This window comes from Agelaius tricolor, unplaced genomic scaffold (genome assembly GCF_023055355.1).
Source record: "Agelaius tricolor isolate 1412-34295 unplaced genomic scaffold, bAgeTri1.0.p SCAF_2, whole genome shotgun sequence".
Taxonomy (NCBI): domain Eukaryota; kingdom Metazoa; phylum Chordata; class Aves; order Passeriformes; family Icteridae; genus Agelaius; species Agelaius tricolor.
The window spans coordinates 30,171,409-30,190,543 of record NW_027269262.1 but is presented as its reverse complement, the minus strand read 5'-3'; the positions used below and the strand labels follow the sequence as shown (position 1 = coordinate 30,190,543).

Here is a 19,135-nt window from a genome sequence, read left to right as displayed (position 1 = left end):
CAGGAGGAGAATCAGTTATGGAGATACTTTCCATCAGCTTAGGATAACGTCTTTGGCCTTATTTATACCAGCAGTAAGCATGAATTTTGGGATCTACATGAGGAAGAGGTAATTCAGCAACCATTGCTATGAAAGACTCCTTAACTACATAAGAAGCAACAGTAATTTTGAAAAACTTTGAGTAGTTCCTATGAACTCAGCAAATTATTTTCTCAAAAGATTTAAAAAACATTGTGAAAAAGTCACTTCTGAGGTCATATTTTACATATTGAAAATTTTTACTTTCCGACTTGTTTATGGTTGTGGAATGCTGTAAGATTTTCCATGTTCCTTTTCAAGGATGCTCTGAACTCATGTGGAAGTTACACAACCAAAAAAGTGATTCTGCATTCTCCCTTTTGAAAGGGAAAAAATTTTTGCATTGTATAAATCAAACACAGACAAACCAAACCACAAAACCAAATGTGCACACAAAAGCTCCACTGACCACAGCGTGCAGTCCTGGAGGTTTTAAGACTGACTTGTATTCAAGAATTCTTTTCATGCAGCTTCCATCAGCTTTGAAGGCTGCTACTTTCAGGTTTTACCATCTTAAGTATCACAGGTTTTCCTATGCAATTTGTGGCTTTCTTGTTCTACGCTTATTTGAGGCAGATAGCCTGGCAGTTATTGCATCAGTTCAAATAGTTGCAGTACTTGAGTACAATTTCTTATTTGCACGTACCTGTGTGCTTCTTGATTCTCTTAGCTTAAGGCACTAGAGGCATTCCATTTAAATTAAGCTGCTGAGTTGTATAAATCACTTGTAAGCCTTATTCAAGGAGCAGACTGAATCACTTCTCCCAGATTCTGAGAGGTAAATTCTGGCCTGAACGCTGAATAACCTCTCCTAGACGCATTCTCATTCCTTGTTGAAAAGCTAAAAAATGTATCTGTATTTTTCACCAAGGATAGCTTCAGTAATAGATAGGAGAAAGGAAGCATCATTTACAGATAGTACAGTCCATTCCAGAAAGGCTTTGGCAGCCTTCCAGAATGTTTGCTGAGAAATATGCTGATATTTGGCATTTGAAGGGCATCTACTTGAATTCAAGAGATTATTTATCTTCTGTGCCTTAACTGAAATATCTAGAGACTTACCCTATAAGTGATTTTGTGGTCAGGATTAGGGGTTTAATATTAGAATTAGGGCTTAGGGTTCTGGCTTCCATCACATGAGTTATGCTGCACTTCAAGTTGTCTGTGTTGGAAAATGCCTCAACAGCCACTTGTAAAAATGAAAAGCTTATTAATATGGAGTTCTTTGCAATGCATTTTTCATAATGCATTCATCTTTTTCCAGTCTTTCCCTCTGCTCCAACTATCTAAGGGTTCTTTAAAAGACATCTGTTTCTGAAGAAGATGAGTAGCTGGTACCTTGTCATTGTATTCAAAAGTGTTAGAAAAATAAAATGGGTAGTATAGCCAAAAGCTTCTCCTGAGTTGATGGACTTTGTTTACTAGGTATGGAAACATACATGGGTAGCTGATTGTAGTATGTAGATGCTTCATACTAAGTTTTTCCTCTGTTTTCTATACATAGAGAAGCTTCTAAAGTACATTTGGAAAATGAGGGAATTGATTTCCTTTAAAATCATGAACAAGATATGCAAAATACTTCAGTATATATGAAAAAAAATAATGGGTTTCTTTTTCTTTTACTTATATTAGCAAAAAGTAGTACAATGCAAAGCATGCTTAAGGTTTGATTTTAGCATAATAACCACAGCTTTAGCGACATTTTAATTTTATTTATTTTTTATTCTTTTGTAATGCTATGTAAAATTGAAGCTTTTCAGCTCTCTAGTAAGATGCTTACATAGCGTGCTAACCCAGCTGCCCATTATGTACAGTTCAGGGCTTAATGGGCCAAAAGCGTTTTCTCTGTAACTAATAAATTGTTTCTTCTATGAGAAATCCTAGGCCTGTAAACTTAAAGGTGAGCAGCTTATCTCTCAGCTTGACTCGTGGAATGCTGTATAAAATGATGCATAAGAGTTAGTTTATCTCAATTTCAGTCTACTTCAAGATTTTCTTTATGCTGTGTATTTTCACTATTAAGATACTTTTACTGCTTTCCTAGCTGTGGTACTTATACTGTTGCAGCCCTTTTCTTCTCAAATCTTTCTTCTTCTTGTCAAAAGAAGCAGTCCAGACCTGGAGATCTTATTTTCATGTCAGATTTTTTTAATGGTTTATCTCTATAAAGAATACATCACTCCAAGGTGGCTTCCTTTCACAATAGAGTCTCGTCTGGTTTAGCTCTGAATGAGCCAGCAGGTAGATGGGTAAAGTTGTCCTGTGCTCAGTGAAGCTCCTGCTGAATTGTTACCCCTTTGTGAATATTAACAGGGAAGCTTCAGAACATATTACCTGTATTTGAACTGTCTTTTGTCAGGCACTCAGTTCAGTACCAGTAGGACATACTGAATTTCCTGTTTTCCCCTCTGTCTTCTTAAACACAATTGGGTTAAAAATAATTCTCAGAAAAAGTTATTTTTATCCAGGCTTGTGATAAGCAATGGAGCAGGGATTAACAATCACTTCTATTGTCACAGATGAGGGACAGCAAATGTCTCTGTGAGAATGTAAACGCATAAGTAAGGAGGGGTAAGCACAGGGGGATGCTTTAAATTATGAAATTGACTTTCATAAGCATATCTTAAGTTTTCTATGCAAAATAACTCACATATAGCTGTTTTATATTTTTCCAGGTCCGTAAACAACCAGTACTGCAGAAAAGTGATAGGTGGGATGGTTTGGAACCCATCTATGAGACGATCCTTATCAGTTGAGCACCTAGAGACCAAAAGCCTTCCTTCTCGATCACCTCCTGTTACCCCCAATTGGTAAATCCATTTTCAGCCTTTTCCACACCTTCTAGCCTCCTACCATTTCTAATTGTATGTACTCTAGCAGAATAATTATGTAGTGTGTACAGATATATTTAAACATTTTTATTCTGAGAATATATATGACAACAGAAGGGTGGGTGTCACCTCAACTTTAACAAGGCTTTCATGCTGTCTGCCAAAATCTTTTACCCAAGTTAAGTCATTATGTTTCCGGATGGGTGGACAAGAGGATGGTTTAAAAAAAAAAAAATGTTCAAATGGTTGGATGACTGGACTAAGAGGGGAGTTGTTAATGTGTCACACTCTACCTGGACAACAAAAAAAGGTAGATGGCTGCAGGGGTTGCTCTTGAGACCTCTCCTGCTTAACCTCTTTATGATCTAGAGGAGGCAATGGTATGGTTGATCATAAAGTTTGCAGATGGCACCAAACTGGGAGGTGAGTCAATAAGCCTGGGGCCAGGGCTGCTCTTCAAAGTCATCTCTATAATCTGGAGAAATGGGCCAATAGGAAATGTATGAAATTCAACAGAGACAAACATAGTGTCCTGGGAAATAAGAACCCAGTGTAACAGTATTGTCTACAGTGCAGCTTTCTGGAAAACAGCCTGGTAATCTTTATAGGCAGAAGTGGTACATGAGCCATCTGGTATGCCCTGACAGCAAACAAGTCCAACTTGGCAAAATTGACAGGGTTGTAGGTAGTAGGTCAGTGGAAGTGATGCCCTTTTGGCCCAGCATTCTCTAGATTTCATTAGAATGCTGCAGCCCTTTTTGTCTGCAAATGTAAAACAGACACAAACTGGAGCAAGTTCAGCAAAGACCACCAACCCCAAGGTAGTCAGGAGGCTGGAGCACCTACCCTGTGAGGAGAGGCTGATGTAGTGACACATGTTCAACCTGGAGAAGCAGGGGTTGCCCAGATGCCTAATAACACTACTTAGGAGGAGGCCAGCTACAGGATTAGGCCAGGTTTTTCACTATTGCAGAGTGGGAGAATGGGGCAACAAGTATATGTTGAAACAAAAGAGGTTTTGTCATGATACAATGGAAAAACTGCTTCACCACATGGACAGTCATTGCCTGGGGAAGCTTTGTGGTCTCCATCCTTCAGATTTTTTGAGATATGAGTGAATAAAGTCTTAAGCAGCCTACTCTGGCCTTAGTTGACCCTGCTTTGAGCAGAAGATTGGACTAGGTGACCTCCATTAGTCCTTTCCAACCTGAATCACCCTATGATTAAAACATGATAAGTTGCATTTTACAGGGGGAGAAACACCAATCAGTTCAGTGTACTGAACCTAGCAGTGTATGATTGCCTCCTACACCATACGGAATGGTTAAAAATTGATTATTTTGAAGTGAGACTTATATGAAGATTCAGATCATAACTGCAATAGGATATAAGTTTTTCTTTTATAAAGTTTCATGAAATATTCTAATCTTCCCCTTTGTGTTTGTATTCTGTGTTTTTAAGGCGGAGTCCTAGACTACGCCATGAAATCCGCAAACCACGACACTCATCTGTAGATAACCTTACGAATGAGATTAGTTATATTACTGAAACAGAGGATGTTTTTTACACATATAAGGGCTCTCCAACGTCAAAGGACAGTGATTCAGAGTTCTCTCAGAACCGTAGTCCACAGAGGAGGTAAGGACTTTGGCAAAGAATCCATTGCTTATTTTGATTTTTTTAAAAGCACCAAACAAAAATCCCAAAGAGCTGTAGTGTGAAATAGTCGCAATCAGTTGTAAGGCTACAATGAGTTCAGTTTTGTTTGCATAAGCTTTATTTTGACCAATTTCTATACTGCAAATGCCATGATGCAAAATGCAAGTCAAAAGCATACCAACCCTTCATCATTAAACAATACATAGTAGTTGAGCTGTTAGTAAAATTAGAAGAACTACTAAGACATGTCTGTTCAAATTGGTAATATTCTGTTTCCTAGTAGCTTTTGCAACCCTTTCCTAACTGTCAGAAACTCTTTTTGTGGGGAGAAAGACTTAGTGAACTCTTCTAAGAGTTCACTCACGTTCCACATCATCAGCTCAGCCTTGTCAGTTGAAAGAGGTATTGCATTTAAGTATACTCAAGAACTTCATAATGCTGGTGGCCATCCATCTTTTTCTTCTTCAGAGGAACTGTCAGTGGCTTGTCTAAAGGCAGTGTCTGCTTTTTGGCTGTATCCCTTGAGGACCTACTTTGTTCTCCTCTGCAGTGCCTTAACAACTGCTAGGTTTGCTGCCAGAAGTTGAAGCACCTGTCTTTGTGCACTCTGATTATTTGTTTGTTCATATATTACATTATATGTATGGCTACACTCATTTCTTAATGAATATCAGATTATCACAAATGTACAAAATCATTAATTGTTCAGTCTCAAAAAGAAAACAGTTAATTTAAAACTTGGAGCTGGGGAGAATGCTGTGTATTGAAATGCGTGTTCCTTTGTAGCACTGCAAAAGAAAAATGGTATTTAGTGATGCCTAGTGACTTTAAGCCAAAGTGTATTTTGAGAAGCAATGTCTTAATGGAAGCTGATGGGACACACCTGCCTCTGTGACAGTGTGCAGGTACTACATATCGCTTTAAATTCTGATTGAAACTATTTTCTTTAGATTCTATAATAATATTATTGTGACATTATAACAGAGAGTTTTCAATTTAAAAAAAAGAGAAGATTGACATGTTGTATGCATATTTGGATTTTGTTACTCTTTTGAGTATATTAAGTGTTTTGAGTTTGTCACTTCATTTTTCTATATTTCTGACTGGAAGACAGCTGAACCTTAATACAATTTATTATTACTAATGGCAGTAGTAACTATGATAATACATAAAAATTAGGCCTTTAGATGTTGTGAATAGTCATAGGTAGGAAGCCATGTCTTTGCTGTGTTTTAAAGTTTGCAGATGATATACTTATAGAAGTATTTTCTGAGTAAAAATACTGAGAGGCAGACATAAGAAGAGATGATGAGGGTAGAAGCTGTAGACAGAAAATTATGTTCCCATGCTGTGTTTTGTGACTGGCAAATTGTGTCCTGCCTTCTAGCACATTGTAGGACTTCTTTTATTTTCCTTTTTCTTTTCTTCCCCTGTAGGTTTTTCTTTCCTTCCTGTTTCAGTTATCTTATATATATTTATATATTGAGAACGGAGTGGAAATTCCTGCCTTCATGCCTTTTCTCAGACAATGAAAAAAAGGATGTTCTAAATTTGAAAATAGCACATTCATTTATTTTCTGAGCCCTAGTGACTCTGTTGAATCTTAGAAATATCGCTCACTGTGGAGATTTTTACTGTTACTACCACATATAAATCATTGGTTTTTTTCTTACATCTTATCCCTAATACAGTATCAGGTTTTTTGTGTATGTTTATAATATTTGATACTCTGCAAGTAAATGAAAATCTGCATAAATCTCAGTAATTAAATTCAATTTGTGTGGTTTGGAAGAAGAATGGAATAAATGATCCTGTGTTGTATTCACTGTTAGATTTTTGTGAAGTAAAACAGTCATTAATAATTTCCTTTTTAACAATTGAGGTAAAATAGTAGCCATTAAAAAATCCCACTTTTTCTCTACACTGAAGTTTGTTAGTCCACATTCCAGTTTTTTTCCTTTTGCAATCTTACAGTAGTTACTACTTACTTCACTTCCTTTGTTGAAATATGCAAAGTGAAATTAAGCATGTTTGTGTAGTAAAATCTTTCCATGGACACTGAACATTGATGGATGGAATCCTAACCTATCAGCTAAATCTATTTTGTAAGAAAAAAGTTTACCTTGCATATCCTTAGTATTAAATGTGGATGTTTCCCCTGGGCTTTTGCCCACACACATTGAGCAGGTTTAACCCACAGCTGGTTATTTTTAAAGGCAGACTGATGGGCTTGTCCAGGGAATTCTTTTTTACTGCAATTTTTGCTTTGTCTAGCCTGGCATAGTGCTTGAAGATTACCACTGTTGCAGTCTGTCTTGATAAATGTACCACTACAGTTTCCAAATTTGGAGTAAGGAGAGACTCACAGATGTAGAGGAACAAGTCATCCTTGCTGATTTGCCTTCCCTGACACCACTCTGATCTGTATGCTACTGTGTCACTTAAGGGGAAAAGGTACAGGAAAAATAAAGTAGTCATACTGAAATATGTGACACGTTTCAATATCAGGTTGGGAAATTCCAAGACATCCTTGATTTATGCAGTGACCTTCAAATCAAACTTGGTTTTAACTGGGGCATTAGACTAGTTGTTTTGCAATCATGTACTTTGATATGCTTGATCTTTTATCAGGTATTAGGTTTTCTCCTGAGAGGCTGCACTGGCCATCCCCAGTGCAAGGTCTGGTTCTTGGCATTGGTAGCTTAAAAAAAAAAAAAAAAAAGGTAACTTAATATGTGTAGGATTCTTCATACGTGAACTCTTAGAAGAAGCTAAAAGAAAAACTCCTTAAAATAAACTAGCCTGCCCTTTGCCCTCAAGTAAATAAGTGACAATTTAAACTGCTATAATGATTTCACTAGTGTCTTTATGTTAAGGTAATTGGTATAAATTAAAAATGTAATTTTAAATTTTTCAATAATATATTTTTTAAACACTTGGTGAACCTGAAATACCAAGGTCTGCCATGAAAACTTAAATCCAATGTAACCGAATACTATTTACAGATCTTTGGGCTTTATTCTTTCTTATTTTCATTTTTCCTTTCCTTTTTCTCAAGCATCTTTGGGTACATGAGGGGTGATACAGATGTTCACCCTTCATTAGACAATGAGAAATGAAAACAAACTAATGACAAGAAATGAAAACTGAAAAACACAGTGTTGTTTAATGCTCTTAACCTCCAAGAACCTTGCTGTGGGAAGCTGCATGGTTTTCTACCATTCAGTATGGAAAAGGAGTATACTCCATTCTTCTCTCTTCATGGACTTAAGGTTTTCATCTGGCTTTGTGGGAAGGCCTGTGTTGTGGCCAGCACCTGCCCCTGCCCCTTAACTGAATGTTAGTAAGCTCAAGTTTCTTTAAGAAAAGGTGTTACATGCAAACGATTACTGAAACAAACAGTAATTTATTTTGGCAGCTCAGAATAATCTTAGTCATGTTACCTGTACAGTTGTTTCCCCTTTCCCTTGTATGAGGAGAAGAGATTTTTGACCTTTTAAATTCAGGTTTAATGGCTTGTGTTTTTGAAAATATTTTTAAATTGTTTTTTTATATCATAGATGAAATACTTTGGTGTGTTAATATAGCTGTTGTTTGCTCTCTTAATGCCTTTCTTCCTGTTTTTGAATGCACTTTTCTAATGGGGAGAGTACTTGTCCGGAAGAATATATAAATTTGCATTGGTTTAACCCCAGCCAGCAACCAAGCACCATGCAGCCACTCACTCATTCCTCCACCAATGGAATCAGGGAGAGAGAATCAGAACTGTAAAAGCTAGAAAGCCCATAGGCTGAGATAAAGACAGTTAAAGAGGGAAAGCAAAAACCATGCACAGAAGCAAAACAAAACCAGGAATTAATTCTCTGCTTCCCATAGGCAGGCAGGTGTTCAGCCATCTCTGGGAGGTCAGGGCCCCCTCACATATAACAGTAACTTGGGAAGACAAACTCCATCTCTCCAACTTATCCTCCTTCCTACTTCTTTTCCCCACTTTATACACTGAGCATGGTGGCATATGGTCTGGAATATCCCTTTGGTCAATTGGGGTCACCTGTCCTGGCTGTGTGTCCTCCCAAGCCCCCCCAGCCCCCTCACCAGCATGGCAGTATGAAAAGCAGCAAAGGCCTTGGCTCTGTGTAAGCCCTGCTCAGCAATAACAAAAATATCTCTGTATTATCAGCCCTGCACAAATCCAAAACACAGTTCAGCAGAAATACAAAACAGGGCCCTATACTGGACACTGAAGAAAATTAGCTCAGCCAAAACCAGCAGAGTATACAAGGTGCTAAAGAGAAAAAATAACTGGCTTATTGGCTTGGAAAAGCAACCTGATAAGCTGTGTGGAGGAGGGTCTTGTTGTCTGATTTGTATTCAGTTTCTCCTGTTCACCTTGTAATTAAATAAACTGAACATGTCTGTTTGGTTTGGAACAGCAGATTGTGTAGGAGCAAGTGTTTTGGTACTTTTTTAGAGTAGATTTGCTGGCCTAAACAGAAGAGATTAGTGGAATTTTCTGTCTAACCAGAAAGAAGATTATTGTAAAACATATTTCTAAGTGATAAGGTATAGTAACAGTCAGCAAGAAAAGCCTCCTGACAGGTGAGATGGTATAGATCATATATTTAGAGTCATACATTGATTGATGAGATAAATCTGGCAAGATATTCACAGGTGCAAGCAGATGATGCATGAGAACCAGAAGGCTGGGGGAGTCGAGGTGGGGTTGGTCACATTGGTGCCTTGCTCTGCCAAAAGAGGATTATCAAGAATATAGAGCCAACTCTTCTTGGAGATGCAGAGCAAAAGCGTGAGGCATTGGATGCAAGTTATAGCTAGGGAAATGCTCAAAAGATAATTAGGGGAGGGAGAATCACATTTTGATTATTTAAGCCTTTTTATACACCAGCAAAAAGGTGGAGTTATTTCCATCCTTGGAAAACCTCAAAACACAACATGGCAAGGACCCAAATACCCTCATGTAGCTTTGGTGTCTATTCTTTGAATAAGAGTTTAGGTGACCTCTCAGGTTCCCTTCCAACATAAATTATTTTCAGTCTATAATTCTTCTTGTTATAAATGGAATATGTCTCTGCATAAACTTTTGTCTGAAATGCTTGCAAAGCTATAAGCATCTTTCAATTACCATTGTAAAACTATCTTTTGCTAGTGATACAGATGGAGTAATGTGTGCAGCCCCAGAGTTGGAGGGGAAGGAAATGAAATGATGAACTAATATACAGAACGGAAATTCACTTGCACTGTGCTATGAATTTCTGGAAGTGCACATACGTTCCTAGTGTGAGTGTGATGCATCATCTGGTGAAGGTATTGCACTGAAAATAGATTTCCTGAACGGATGCTTCATTTGTTCAATTCTTTTAGCTTAGCATTTGATAGACAATAACTGTAGCTGCGTAGTGAGCTTTGGTGAATGTACTATGGGAACACATCATTAGTTTAACTAAAATATGATTTTTCACAAGAGGAAAATTTTTAAAGCTTTACTATTGATAAAATTACTCTTCAGATTTATCCAACTGAGTTCCTGTAGCTACTTTTTGGGTAGAAAATTACAAATAAGTGAACCTCCCCCTTGTACTTAATCATACACAGATATGATAATTTCTTTGTTTCTACGAAATCTGTTGCATTTCACAAAATTCTATTATCCTTGTTTGTGTACTTCAGCCTTTCTCAAAGAAGATATTCTAATACTAGACAGTGGAGCTGGGAATGTTTCAAATTAGAATTACAATGCTACTACTAAGTTTTATATTTGAGTATAAAGACTAAGTTTTATATTTGAGTGCTTTTCCACTCAAATATACATGAAAAGAGTACATGTATATATTTTGCTTAGATGCAAACTTTGCTTTTTAAATATATATCCTTATTCAAATGTACTATACTTTCCTTGCCAGTTCAAAATGCAATGATTTTGCATCTAAATGGAAAGTCTCAAAGCTGAATTACAAATCTGTGATAAGGCAAACCTTGTAGCAATACAAGCTGTTGCTGTGTATCAAAACACATGAAAATTTCTTGGCAAGCCAGTAAATTATGCACAGTCAATAGAGGCAATGCAGAGTAACAAAATATCCCTTTAAAGATGGTAGCAGCTTACAAAGGTGAATGACTGAAATTTCTAGGAAATCACTGAAAAGCTTGTGTATGTCATGAAGTCCTCGAGTTTTCTGTATACAGTACAAAAAACTTATGACACCTTACACAGTTATTCTCTTCACAGAAATGCTGAATATTCTGTGTATAAATTCCTCTAAAAGGTAGGAGAAAGGTGTTGCTGCAAGTATCTTCCACTTATTTTGCTTATGAATAAAAAACCCCAGTTGTAATGGTGAGTCCTCAGAAAAGAGGTGATAATGGAAATGCTGGCATACTCACTTTCCCCAGCCCTGCAGGTGTTACAATGAAAGAAGCTTTAAGAACTTCAAGAACAGCACAAGGGCAAAACCTACAGATGTTTCCTTCACTTGTTTGTAAAGGGGGAGTTTTGCTACAGTGCTATTGTTTCAGTTGACCCTTTTCTCTCGGGGTTTTATTCTGCTGTAGTTCATCATCCTTGGTTCTCAGAATAGCAGAATTCCCTGGTAGGTCACACCAAAATGAGGAGGAGGGGTCTTTCCTTAAAACCTTTCTATTCTGTCCTCTTGACAGAAGAGGAGAGTTAGATTTTTCGGGGCAAAGACCTATATTTAAAGATAATTGGCAATAGATCAATCCATACTGAATGCAAGATTGAAATGGCATAATTTTAGTTATATTGCAAAGTGAGGAAGAGAAATTACCTGAAGTTTTGAAGTGATTGCTTGTTTGCTGCACCAATGGAAAGCTTAATCTCTTTGCAAGGAAGGGCTCTCTTCCTGGATGAAAAAGTAGAATGGCTGGTCTGGTGAGTGTTGTCTTTCATCGACTTAAAATACAATCCTTGTGTGTTGTTAAATGAGGATGACTTGGTAAACTGTGCAACACTGTGTAGCCAAAAAAAATCAGCTAGTTATTCATGTTTAAAGTATTTTATCATATTGCTGAATAATTAAGTGATAGAAATAGTTTTTAACTGTGTTAGGGTGCAAAATTCTGCAGTTCTAACATGCTGACCTGCTGAGAACTTTAGGAATACACAGCTGCACTGTCTCTGATGAATTATTTTAGATAATGAATTTGGTCACTTTTCTCGGTCAAATATTTGGTCACCTTTCTTCCTGATTTAAAAGGTTACCAAATTTTCAGTCAATCATTTAGAGCTGATATGTTTGAATTAAAGTGAAATAATTTAACAAATAAATCTTCATCAAATAGTACTAAGAATTTATATCCTATATTCAAGACTCCAAAGAGAGATAATGAAAAATTTACTGTAAGTTTATAGAAGGTCTATAAATGAAACCCTAAGTTGGTTTTTTTTCTTTCTCTTTACCTCTTTCATTTGGGAAGATAGAGTGCAGATAATATATTAAAACCAGGGCATTTTATTAATTGTCATCACAATTCTATGTCTGTAAGTTTTTGATGAAGACTCTTGAAAGGGTTAACTCAGGGCAATTTTGATTCTGCACAGGATTTGGTAATAGAGCTGCAGGTCTCCTGTGGCAAAAATGTAAAAAAGATGTACAGTTTCATTGTTCTTTGCCTCACAAGGAAATCCATTAGCTTAATGAAAATAAATTCAATTTTTTTTTTTTTTTTAGTGTGACTTCCTAAGGAAATAAGGCTTATGTCATTGTACAGCCCCTCTGCCTCTGTTTCCACTCGAGAATATTTGGACAATGCAATCAAATGTAATGTAGGAGATGAGTTTTTGAACATGCAAAGTTTCTTAAGATTAGTGAAAGTCAGTGACTAGGCAGGAAAAACTCCCAAAACTTTAAGATGACATTGTCCTCTCGCGGAGGAGTTAAAGTACAAGTTCGGTATTTGTCCCATTTAGATGTGGGTTGGTCAGGCAGCAGGTGAACTTACATTCTAACAGGATCTGCTTACACTTGGAGGGTAAAAATTCTCTGGGGATTGTGGACAAACAGAACAAGAGATATTAGTGGGTGAGTGGAGGTGGATGTCAGTGGAGTCAGAAGTTAGATATGACTGCAATAAAAGGGGAAAAAGCTTAATGTTTTAAAAGTATTAAAAGTACATAGAACTCAAACCTCCAAGATTCCTCAGGGATCAAACTTTACCGTCTCTGCCTCTCAAGGAAGAATTTCTTCATATTGTCAAATTACATACAAGGAATCTTAACTCAACTGATACTGGTGCTATTTTTACTGTAATTTTAGTGAAATGTAGTATGTAACTCTTAGTATTAATGATGATTTAGAGAGCATGAGTTGAAAATTTAACTGTATACTGTGAATGACCGCCTATAACTTGGCAATTTGACAAGTCTACTTTCAACTGAACTACTTCACATATTTTTTCCAGCATGGACATATATCAGTCCAGGATTTTTGGTCACTTCTTAAATGAATTTGTAAAATTATCCAATCTGCCTTAAACTTTGCTTTGTAAGCACGTTTTTTGATAACTTTTACTTTAAATTTTGTCTTAGTAGCACTGCTACTGTTTTAATTTATATCATATCATTTAGCTTGCTGTTTCAGGGGATTTTTGATGAAGTTAATTGAATGCATTGGAAAATGCTGTGCAGTGTAAATTTTGATTTCTTTTCCCTTCTAGATTGCCCTCATTGCTATAAACACTTCTACTTTCATTATACTTTGTCTCAAAGTTTTCTGTCAACACCTTCTCTGCTCTCACTTCATGAGAAAAAGCATTGGGAATGTCAAGCTTCTGAAGCCACCTGTGCTCATTTCTGGCTAACTAAACATAAAGATCTTGCCACATTTTGACTTTTACAAAATACAAGCGGTGACATCTGTAGTCATTGTAATCCACACCTAAAACTTTCTAAAATGATCTATTGTGTCTGGCTAAATAATTGCCTGTGTAAACTCCTGCAGAGCTTGAATTGCAGTAGCAGATGTGTGCTGCCTGTATTGGGCTTGTATCAAAAGTGGAAGTCAGTGACCAGAGCTGCCTGGGATTTTTGCAGTGTCTCATAAACACCCTAATTATCTGATTCAGACTTTAACCATTGGATTAAGTATTCTTTAATTCATTATGAGCACAACTTTTGGCTTTTATGCGGTTTTTTGGGGTTTTTTTGAAGTTGGAGTTTGGTTCTTGTTTTTTTTTAAGATTTAACTTATATCCATTTAATGTTGTTTTTGTGTTTGTGGTTTTTTACCAGGTCATCTGAACAAGAATCACCAAAGTGAGTTTTCTTTATACTTTCTCCTACCTTTTTAAGATAAATAAGGAAATATATAACTTCAACTGATTTTTCAAAGTAGTGGTTTTGTATGATTAAAAGGCACAAATAAATATATAAATGAATGAAGATTGTAAAGATTTGTAAAAAAAAGTAAGTTTTGGGGTCAGGATTTGGAAAGTCTTAAGTTGTAATAGATCTCTCATCATTCTTAACAGAAAAACTTGGTTAGAAACTGTTACAAAAGTTTAATGATGCAAAAATCCACTGGCAATTTTATGTGGTGACTCTTTATATAGTGCCAGATGACACTGACTGAAATAATATTTTTCCGGTATTGTTAGATTTCTTTTCTACATAAAAAAATCATTACACGGTCTGTAATTTCAACTTGTAAGTGAAATGTTTTTTTTGGACTGTGTTCTGAAAAACGTATTATGTATTTACATGTACAGTGTTCCTCCTTGCTTAACATTGACTTCATCAGAATCATGAAAAGTCTTGGAAGCTATCAGATAAAACCAGAATTTTGACAGTGTAATTATAGTTCACTACTTCAAAGCATCCTGAAACTTTGAATTCATTCAAAAAGTGCCACTTTCTGTAGTAACTGAAAGTACTGCAAGTGTTGCAGGAAATACCTCATTGCCATTGCCAAGTACACATAGTCTAACTGAAAGTCAGAGGTATTATGGCAAGAATACATTTCCTTGATGGCACCTCTCAGGACATTTGTATTTGTTGTGATCAGACTTTCACAGGCCAAAAAAGTGGCTGCAGTATCAAAGTTTGCTGCAATACAAGTCCTGTATGCTAAAAGCTACACTCCTTGGAGTAGAATTACTTCTTCATTGACAGCTCTAAATATCTGCTGGAAATGGTTCAAAAAAGCTCACATATATCGACAAATACCAAAGCAGAAATAAATGTTTGAATTCACAAATTTTAATGCCAAGGTTAACTTGGCAAGATATGTACTTCTGCCACTTTAACATTGTCTAAATGTGATGTTGCTATACCTTGAGCTTTCCTCAAGACAGATATTTTCACATTGGGTAGTATTTATAAGGATGGAGCAGTTAGTCTGTATGGCATCCATGATTTTGGTCCAATTAAAAAGGGGGTTAGTTGTATGAGAGGTCTGTATGTCATCCTTTTCAAAAGAGGGAATATAACTAAATGAATGTTTGGGAAGTCCTGGAGCACCATCAGGCAACTTGGCCAATTGCCAGATTTGAGGGTTTTAGGTACTGACTTTTGTTATCATTGAATGCTAAAGTTCTCGAATGCCAGATCTGTACCCTAAGTTAGTTCTGGGTCCTTTAGTATGGCTATAACTACCTCAATAACACAATATTTTAATTGCAATTAAACCTTTAATTTTCACTTTATTTCCTGTTTCTCTGACAATTTACCCTGGCTTTTCTGCAAACTGCCTTCACCTGCTGGAATAAGGTTGAGATGGTACTCGTAAGAGGAGGAATCTTAAAAAAAAAAAAAGTACTTTGAAGTAATGAGAGCGGAATCAGAGCGAAAGATTTTTTCATGGATAGAATTGGCAACTGAAGGGCCTTTCCTTGTGGTTCAGCCCTCTCCATGTGTTACTGTGAATTCCTGTACAACTACAACAGTGCCTTTCACTGCTAACATCCAAATATTTTGCATTAAATGGTTTTGCTATTCCAGAATTTTTGAATATTTTTCTGGATGTTCACTGATTAATGATAGGCTTAGTTCACAATCCAATCCTGTTTCCCTGCACTTCCACTAAGAAGTGGTATTAAATCTTTTAACCCTTAGAACTTGCTCTTTTTAAATCTTTTTTTAAATTTAAAAATCTGGATTAACAATATCTTTATAATATTTATCCTTTCAAAATAAAGGAACGTATTGGGAAACAGTCCGACACGGAGCTCTCTGACCCATCTCTCACCTAAAGCCTTGGCTCGCTCTCCCAATGGAGTTGGCAACATTTCTGGCTCTTACCCACTGGAAGGGGTGGATAAGCAGTTCCTAGAAACGTATGACAACGTTACAAAAAGCAGCTCAACAGAAGACTCCAGTCAGTACTACTGTGATAAGGTGTGTGCACTTGTGTGCTTTTGAAGTCAGGGCTAGCAGTGAGTGTGACTCTGAGCTGTGGTTTGAGAATGGGCAAAGTGGTGGCTGTGTCCAGGATGGGTATATTTTATGTAGTAATGAGAGTAGATCTCATGTTGCTACTCACATTTATCCAAGGTTGTGTGATAGACAAGCTTACCAAATGCTTTGGTTTCCAAAGTGTCCAGCATTCTAGAAGCTTCAGGGAAAGTTCCTAGTGGAATAGAAATCCTTACATGATTGAATCTTGTTTCTTCCAAGGGAAAAAAAGATCAGCTAAGTCAAGTTGCTATCTGTCTGAAAAGCAGACACAGCTCTGCTTTATCCCAGGCATCTCTTAAGGATGGCTAAACATCATCCTTTTGAGTTCTGACCTGGCTGGAGAGCAGCTGCTCCCTGCTTACTTTATGGTCGTAGATCATTCTTCCCCAGCCTGTTCCAGAGGGGTTCTGCCTAAAAGTGGGCATTTAATATTAATTAAAACAACTAACTAAAATTAGTTAGAATAGTTCTATCATTTCCACCATGTCTGTTAGCTGCTGACACTTTTTAATTCTTCTGCCTTGTGGATCTGTTGCGTAAAAATAAACCTATTTAAAGAAGAAAAGTCCTAAAAATGGTCACTTCATTGTTCTTGGAATAGAGTCATTTCTATTCATATGTTGCACCTAAGCTTTTAATGACCACAGGTTGGAACTTTAATAGGATTTGTCAGTTGGGAAGGAAAGCTAGGATGAGAGTAATGATGTTAGGACAGAGCAACCAGAAAACGTTTGCTGAGATGTACATTGTTATTGTTACTATTGTAAGTGTATTCTACAACTATATCCTCTTCCTATTTCAAAGGTGGATATATGTATAGTATTTTTGTTCAGCACTTCTAAATTTAGTCGCACTGTTTTCTACTTTGCTGATATTTTCTTCTAAAAATAAGAACATTTTCTTTCTTTTTCTATATATTGCAGAATGACCTAATTGAGGGAGATTTACTTTTGGTGCGTATCATACCAGATGAAGAAGGGAAGTTTGGATTTAATCTAAAGGTAAACCAGCTGTCTTTTAATTATTTTTAAATGCTTTATGGATAAGATGTTTTTACTTCATGATTTTAAAATTTTTTTAGCATAATGATTTGGAGAAAGCAGTCTATTTTACAGGAATGTCCTGTGGACTGAGAGTTTTTAGAAGTGGCAGCCTAATCTTTAAGTGCTAAAGCAACACTTACAGAAATAAGCATCTAATAGTTCTCTGGTTTTCAGTTGCATATATTATGGGCATGGCCCATATCCAAGGCACACTGCCTATTTGGCTGCTGAAATATGAACTTGAAGGCCTAATTTAAGGCATCGACTTTTGGAAAATTGGACCTCTGTATTATAAAACAATTTAAATAGTTTGTGCTGTTCCACTGTTTAATTGTACCCCTTAGAAATCATATTGAAATTTTGAAAATTAATTTGTGAACAAAATTTAAATTATTATTGATAATTGACTATTGTAAATGTTTTAAATTCCCTCACTGAAATTCCATTTAAGCAGAGTATTATAAATTTGCCATAATATCAAAATAAGAGTTTGATCATTTCACCTTGGCTATTTATTGGTGATGTAAAGAGAATAAAGGAGTACAGTTGTCTGGAACTTTGATCCTACCAGATTCCTTGCACATTTGTCACAAAATCTAAGAAAACTGTCTGCCTTGGAAGTTTTAAATTGGGCTGGCTTCAAGGACAGTGTTACAAAAAATGTTCCATTTTATCTGTTTATGCTTTTTAAAATATATGGCCTGAAACAGACACCCAGTCTAGTTTACTGGAAATTGATACATTTAAAGACATCACAACCCACCCCATAATTCCTCATTTACTGATGAAAATTCAGTCCTAACAACCCTGTCCCTGTTTATGATGACACAGCATAAAAAAACTATATAAAAAGAAAATTAGCAATTACTTCTTTTAAATGCTGCTTATGCTTAATGATAGATTTATGGTTGCTATTTACTTGATATTCCTCTCATTCCTCTAGGGTGGAGTAGATCAGAAAATGCCACTGCTGGTATCAAGAATAACTCCAGGATCACCTGTAAGTAAATTCTTGAGGTTTCTAATCTCTTCCATTGCTACTCCTTCCACCTCTCAAAGGTCTGTACACATAGAAATTTGGACACCTGTAACCAGTATGAGATAGCAGCAGGACTGTTCTCATTAGGGATTGGTTTAACCATTGATTTCTTAATCACTGAGCTAAAAGAGCTTAAAAGATCTGGAAGAGTTTTTCAAACCAGATATAAGTAGAAAGTATATTTGTGTTCTCCTGTCATCTGAACAAGTGCATCCTGAACTGGAAAATGCTTGATGAGGGGCAAGAACTGGGGAAAAGGAACATCATTACTGAAGAAGTAAATAATTTGGGCCCCTGCACCCTAGAAAAAATAGCTGGTTTGAGGGAGATGTAGTAGGGATCTGCAAGATTAGGAGCACTATGAAAAAGGAATTCCAGCAGAAATATGGACTACTAAAATTAGGACTACAGAAATGTGGACTACTAAATTAAGTTTGTGAAGGTCAGGTTCTTCATGTTTGGTGAAGTAATTCTTTGTGTAGAAGATAGTAGATCTGTGAAACTCCTTGACAAAGGATGTGTGGTTAAAATAATTTTTTGTGTCGTCAGGACAGGACAAATACTTGGGTAAAAAAGCTATTGTTATTGACTACGCTAGCCATAATAGGCTGAGGAAATCCTTAGTTCTAAAATTATTTATAGGATGGGAGAGTACTTGGCAGGAGAGAGGGAGCATTAAAAGGGAGCATATGTTTGCTCTGTTCCTATTTTGCCATAGAATTTTTCTTATGGAAATATTTATAGACTAGCTGAAATGTATAAGAATCAGCAGAGTCATTGAGTTCTTCTGTTGAATTGTGAAATAATAATAGGAACATAAAATCTTTTAAAACTTTTTTTCTAAATAATTATTACATAAATTTGTGAGGACAAATGTTATATCAAATTTTTTCACTTGCCGTTTTCCAAACTATATTTTCTAACTCTCATCAAATAATTTCAGTGCAGACTTATTAGGAAATATTACTTACTTAAACCTAAAAATACAGTGCACTCTGAATCTTCTGACTCTTCTGAAATTTTATAAGGAGTCACAGGACTGATACCTAAATGT

At 36.3% G+C, this 19,135-nt stretch overlaps 1 protein-coding gene across 3 annotated transcripts in view; it reads left to right on the top strand.

Annotated features, from left to right (window-relative positions):
- The window catches only part of PTPN3 (protein tyrosine phosphatase non-receptor type 3), a 122,783-nt gene that overhangs the window by 74,257 nt on the left and 29,391 nt on the right, over window positions 1-19,135 (top strand). For all 3 annotated transcript variants that reach the window (XM_071455187.1, XM_071455178.1, XM_071455195.1), the window contains 6 exons: window positions 2,754-2,888; window positions 4,371-4,547; window positions 13,837-13,860; window positions 15,741-15,939; window positions 16,923-17,000; window positions 17,986-18,042. In XM_071455187.1, the coding sequence (XP_071311288.1) occupies window positions 2,754-2,888; window positions 4,371-4,547; window positions 13,837-13,860; window positions 15,741-15,939; window positions 16,923-17,000; window positions 17,986-18,042 (670 nt within the window). The remainder of the gene's footprint in view (window positions 1-2,753; window positions 2,889-4,370; window positions 4,548-13,836; window positions 13,861-15,740; window positions 15,940-16,922; window positions 17,001-17,985; window positions 18,043-19,135) is intronic.